The following is a 6,424-nucleotide window of genomic DNA, read 5'->3' on the forward strand; positions in this document are numbered from 1 at the left end:
TTAAGCAGGTGCAAAATTTACCTTCAATGTTTTCTGCAATTACACAGTGCACCCTGAATCAATGTAAACGTTTGTATGTGAAGAGTGTTATTTCAAAATGCAAGTGCTTCTGGTGCTTAAAAGTAGCTTTTTCTTGGAATATTGCAGCTACTTAATTTGCAAAGGTGGTTTTATTTTTATAACCATGAACATAAGTGTCTATGGTATTAGTGTACTATATGTAAACAGCTTATACGTAAATAATGTTGGACTCCAATAATCTCTATGAATAATAATTTGACTTTTACAGTTACAGCGCTGCAATAAATCCACAGGTTTTTCCTCAGTGGATTCTGATCAAAGATGTTAAAATATATTGACTAGTTCAGACCCAGATTATTGTTAGACCACCCTACCTAACAGATGGATTCAACCAGGGTCTGTAGAAACAGTTGTTAAAGTAGTAATGACTCTGAGGGGTGATACCACGCTCTATCACTGCATGGGTGCAGTACGATAGGCATTGGTGGCACTCTCCTGCACACTAAGATATAATGCTTCTGTATGGTGCAGTTGCTATTCGGTCTAATGTTAACAGTAAATTATTGGCCTGTTAGTATTTAAAACTAGAACTTGGGAAACTATATTTCATGTGTGTGATCTTATTTATATTGGATTTAAAAAAAAAAAAAAAAAAAAAAAATCATACATACCATTCAGAAAACTGATAGAGTAGAAACTCAGATACTACTTGTAAACTCCAATTGTGCCACTAGGGGGAGCAGAGGGATTTCCATTTGGCACTTGGGACAATTGGCCTTTATTGTACTATGATAGCAGTGAAAGTACTGATTAAGTTAAAGTTATTTTTAAATGGCACCTCTGCAGATCTTGCATCAGTGCACTTCATTACAAAGAAAGGGTCATTGACTAGATTATAAATTCATGTTTCAGTAGGCTGAAGTGCAATAAATGATACAGACTATGAAAGTTTTATGGCTGGTTTATTTTGGTAAATATCTTGCCCAAGTTCACTTCAAGCCCTATTTATTGACTGCCAAGTAGACAGAAGCCAATGTATTGCATAGAAACATTTTATGCATAACAGTTTGACAAATGTAAACAAGACAAGAACTCGGCAAAATAAAATTCCGGTTTATTGTTGGACAACACACTGTTTCACACATACAAAACAGGCTGCAATAAAACTAATTTTATAGACCAAGAAAAAAAAAAAAAAAAAAAAAAAGCGTTTTCTTTGGCCTTGCCATGTCATACAAACCAACTACTTATGGTACAACTAAAGTACGTACATGAAGAGATTAAAAAAAAAAAAAGTACTGGAATGCACTGAATATTTCTCATTTCTTTTTATACAGGTTGTGTTGAGATAACATGACATGGTCAAACCACAAGTCTATTTTATAGAGAAGCATCAACTTCAAAAGCACCATTTGGTCACCAGAGAGATAACTGTTTAAAAATGGCTGACCTCCTAACAATATATACAAAAATATAAAATGTAAATAAAAATACAAACAAATTCTCCTTTAAAGTATTTAAGAAAGGTGGTAGAGCCTTGAAGTCTTGGTAGTTTCTTAAAAAAAATGTGCCGTGGGTGTGTTTGCACGGACGCTGCTCTCTCTACTTGTGGATGATCACCACGTTTGCTTTTTCAAGAGGTGAATTACTGGACGGGTTTCCTGCTGAGTGCACCCACTTAATCATCATCGGTTTTCTGCTTCTTTGTCTCAACATCATCATCCTAGAACAGATGTTACACATTAGAAAACGTGCTGCACACAGAACAGGTTCAAGGACCAAGTGAAAAATAATACATCTTCATTAAGACTACTGGCAAATAAAACGCAGAATCTGGACAGCAGTATCTATTTAAGACGTTTCAAAACTAGAGCTTCTGTTCACTTGTACCGAGCAGAATAGTGAACAGCATGACAGGTGGTAGACCGTCTCCCCCTACACCTGCACATTTACCACTCCATTCAACACAGTAGGGGTGTGCATTTACCTCGTCTTCTTCAGCAGCCCGTTTTCCTGTAGCTCCCTCAACCTCATCATCATCTCCATCTTCATCACCTTTACAAAAAAAAGTTGCTATAAAATGAACATTAAAATGGCATCAGAATCAAGACAGGCTTGTACTGTAGACTCAACTTTAAATACAAGGGTTCTTTGGTTTTACAATTCCAACTTTGACCATATAGGTGGCGCCACCCTCACAAATAAGCCTTTACATGTCTTAAGCCAAGCAAGACCCACACAAGGTTATCACCTTTGGGAAACGCAACACAGATGCAGAGCTCAACTGTTGTGCGTTAAACTACCCGTTTGTCTCATAGACATTTCAAGTAACCACCTTTCTAGATTAGCGACAGCCTTCCTAAATTAAGGCCAGTTCACAACAATTTCATTTGGAAACAAAGATGGTTTCATATTAGTGTTGCCTACCTGCTCCATCATCTTCTTCCTCATCCTCCTCAACTTCATCCTCATCTTCCTCGTCTACCTCATTTTCTGCCTCCTGCTCGCCATTTTCCTCATTCTCCTAAGAAATAGGGGGTTGGTTAGTTGTCTTAAAATATTTCTCTTTGAATAGAAAGCAGTGCAACCCCTCAAGAAATACAGAAACCCCTGAATTAAGTGGCTCAAGGTGCACTGCCATGCATGTAATTCCTCAAAGCTCCTTGCAGCTACACTGACAAAGCATTTATTTACTTACTGCTTTTCCATTTGCAGGTTTGTCTTTGCCATTTTCTTTGTCTTCTACAACTTCCTTCTTTTCTTTAAGGTCCTGCAAGGAGGGGGGAGGGGAATAGTGCTTAGAGCAATCCTCAGATTTGACATGTTATACCACACAACTTTACTGATCCCTCTACAAAAGAATGTTAACATTAGGACAGCAAGTTACAGCTACCCCCAACCCAATACAAAAAATAAATAGTAAATTGACTTCAATTGTAAACTTGTTCCCAGTCAGTTGATTATACCGTCAGTGACGAATTGTCTGTTACAGTTGCGCTCCCAGATTAAAGCGCATTGTCTTCAATGGTAGCATTTCCTACCCTTACACACTCTGGTAAACTCCGAAAAGCATGCTCTCTCTGCATTTGAAATGTGACACTTCAGACCAAAGTGGCTCCCTATTGGCCACTTTCCAGTTTGACGACCCGCCCACTTTAATGTAACCAAAAAAACGTTGCAATCAGATACATTGGTCGCGCAGTGACAGCATGGGCATTGTAGTTCTCGTAATGCTTCAGACGCTACGCGTTTCCATTTAGACACGCCCGGTGAAAACACTGCAAATCCCAGAGTGCTTTGCCCCGTCAGATTAAAAACAGCAAATGAGCAGAGAGAGAAACGCTGCGGACTACCAGAAAGAGGCTGGCCAATTTAGCTCGTGGAAAGAGACAATAGCGATTGAAACAGAAGGTGTAACGCAAACAGACATTTTCCCTCTCAGTCCATGCGAACAGCACCGCGCTTGTTTCAGCACTTTTTCTTAAATCAGAACAAAGAAAAGGTTTTAGATTTTTTCTTTCGTAGGGGCTGGCGGGGATAAGCATTTTCTTGCTTCAGTTCTGCCGTTTGAGTTTTTTTTAAATTTATTTTTTAATTTAAACAAACCAGTATTTTCACCGCTTTCAAGTAAATTCACATTCACCTCGATTAACACCACCCATCATTGCTTTCTCTTACAGATGTCTTGCTTTATCGGGCAAGTGAATTAGTTTTCTTTAATCTTTAGCCTTTAAGCCGGTTACCGGCTACATCACGCCAGAACTACCCCTTGCATCAACGCCATTACAACGCTTATATACTTTACTTGGGCTACAGATGACAATCCATCAGAATATGGCACCCGTCTGTACAGATTTCATCGCAAATCTGTTGCTCTTTAAAAAACAGCCAAGCACACTACATGCATTTTGTTAATTGAAACCCCCACATTACACACGCATATTTATCGATAACGAGAAACATTTTCCAATAAGCAAGCAAAACTGAATCAAATACGTGAGGTACATATTTTCATGACAATAAATGCAACCCATTCACAATTCGATAGCGTAAAAAAAAAAAAAAAAAGCCACGGTCGGCACAGCTTTACAATGAGACTCGCTGCCCTTTGCGTCGCTAATAAAACAAGAGGTAAAATAAACTAGACTGCAGCAGGAGCCCGGCGTTTGCGTCAGAACAGTGCATTTGTAGTTAGTTCAGTTCATACTTTTGGAAAGCAACTTTCTACTCTCATTACAAGGTGTGTGCTTGTAGCAGTTGGTATGAGGAGGCGCCTCATGTCTTATCCCAGTCTCTAAACAAGCACAGCGTGGACCGCTCGCCAATACCACCAGCGCTGAATCCAGAAACCTACTTGCAATCTGAACCCGTTTTAAAACACATCTTGCCTATCTTCAATTCAATATCTGCTATATCAAGTGGATTTTTTTTTTTTTTTTTTTTTTTTTTTTTTTTAAGCAAAAGACTTATGGAGAAAACCAAACAAAAACCAAGAAACCCTACACAGCGAAAAGCAGATTGAACACCTCTTATCGAAATTACACTATTTGGGTATTGCGCTTCTAATCACACAACTTAGGTGTACAGCACATATGCCGCAATAGCTCGTCGATGTTAACACAATAAAAAGTGGGGAAAGCAGAAACTTAAAGGGCACGAACACACACAAGGTTCACTGAGCTCAACTTAAGTGAGATATTCATGGAAGTTTACGCTCAACCTAAGTAAATAAAATGCGTTCAGGCAGGAACGCAAGTACAGACTCGGAACAGCAGCTGGGGAACTAAGTAGAAAACAAATCTCTGAGTGAATAATCGGGGGGATTGCGGGCACAGTGCAATTAAAAAAGTTTGATATACCGGTACTCTCCATTTAACTGTTAAACCATTACTGAGTTAATACCGAACTTTTAACTGTATTCACATTCATTTTGTAAATCCGACCTTAATCAAAGCAGGCAAAAACCTCTCCCTGAGGAAACGTGGGCTGTATTCAAATTTTTATTTTTAATTTTTTTTAACCAGAGTCGTGGGCATGATCCAAATGACTTGTTTGAAAAGACAAGACAGAAGAAATGTGCATACCGGTGCCTTACCAATTCCATTAGAATGGCATCTATCCGCTCGTCCTCGGGGAAGATACGGATGTACAGCATGCAGAAACAGCTTCCATAGCATACATTGAAAATCGATTATCGATGAAAAATAAACGTAAATGTGAACACATTCTCCCCCGTCCTCAACCAACTCTCCCTCATCACCTCCGGTGTATCCAAACAGTGCAACAGACACGCTAGCATAAACAAAGAACCCGCGCAGAGTGCAGCCTAACCCGGACAATAAGAAATTATATTCTAACGAAACCAACTTACACCGTTTGATTATGCAGCTTTCTCAATTTTACACTACTCTGCACAAGTCTCGAGTTCTTTCGTTCCAAGTTTATTTTCTCGATACTTTAATAAGTGTCTACTTGTGGTCTGATTGGGAAAAAAAAGAAAAAAAAAAAGTAAATCTACGGTTTGCAAATATGCAACTTAAGTCTGCGTCGGTACCGTTCCATCACCAGATGATTGATAGGAAGGAAAATAGCAAACCCCACTTGCTAGTACTTTGTCCTCTTACCTTGGCGGGAATATCAGAACTGGTTTCTACTTTTGTGTCTGCCATTTTAAATCAAAACGCTTAATGTCTTGTTCAGAAGGAGGAAAAAAAAAATAAAAGATATCCACGTTCACAAATAACAATGCGAATTGGGCTATTTGGTGCCAGTGGCTAACTCAGTCAGCGGTTGAAGCTTTAATATAGAGTACTGGGAGGAGTCGAGGCGCGGGTCGGTGTGCTCTTATTGGTCAGCGCTTCAGTAAATTCCAGCTTTTGATTTGTCAGTGACGAACAATGGCTCGTATTTCATAACGAGGAGGCACGCCTCTTATCCAACCTCCTCGGCTCATCTGTGTGATGAGCTGCGAACTGACCTCAGCTATTTAATCGGTTTATCAGATTTCTCGATGCCCGTTGTTACACATTTTTTCTACATTCAGCCTAGGCCAGATGCAATTGTGGCAAGCGACATGCAAAACACTGACAAAAAACTTAACTGTTCAAAGGCGAAAATGTGAAATAGAGCTGGCAAGTGTCACCGTTAGCAACATATTAAAATTAAACACGTTTTACTTCTTGTAGCAGTAAAACGTTATAATATATTGGCTTATGGCTGTATCTATAAACGACGTGGTTAAATTAATTTTCAAACTTGAACACATTCTATCTACATATATTTAATCTGGATAATAAATAATGTGTGTTGTTATGTATATCCATTAATCAGTTTGGAAGTGTGGTAAAGTCTTCGTGGCAAACAATTAATCGTTTCATATATCATTCATGTTGTATATCTCGCA

At 38.8% G+C, this 6,424-nt stretch overlaps 1 protein-coding gene across 4 annotated transcripts; it reads right to left on the reverse strand.

Moving 5' to 3' along the window:
* Positions 1-1,114: 1,114 nt before the first annotated feature.
* On the reverse strand, positions 1,115-5,809 carry LOC121327267 (prothymosin alpha-like). Of its 4 annotated transcripts, none has more exons than XM_041271193.1 (5): positions 5,646-5,809; positions 2,720-2,791; positions 2,449-2,545; positions 2,009-2,094; positions 1,115-1,741 (listed from the first exon to the last, which is right to left on the reverse strand). In XM_041271193.1, the coding sequence occupies exons 1-5, from the start codon at positions 5,688-5,690 to the stop codon at positions 1,700-1,702; spliced, it is 342 nt and encodes a 113-aa protein (XP_041127127.1). In that variant the 5' UTR covers positions 5,691-5,809; the 3' UTR covers positions 1,115-1,699. The 4 variants fall into 4 exon arrangements, with proteins under 4 accessions (XP_041127127.1, XP_041127129.1, XP_041127128.1 ...); XM_041271195.1 differs by having other exon boundaries at positions 2,009-2,076; positions 5,646-5,808; XM_041271194.1 differs by having other exon boundaries at positions 1,115-1,744; positions 2,009-2,076; positions 5,646-5,808.
* Positions 5,810-6,424: the final 615 nt, after the last annotated feature.

The sequence above is a fragment of the Polyodon spathula genome, chromosome 14, assembly GCF_017654505.1.
Source record: "Polyodon spathula isolate WHYD16114869_AA chromosome 14, ASM1765450v1, whole genome shotgun sequence".
NCBI lineage: Eukaryota > Metazoa > Chordata > Actinopteri > Acipenseriformes > Polyodontidae > Polyodon > Polyodon spathula.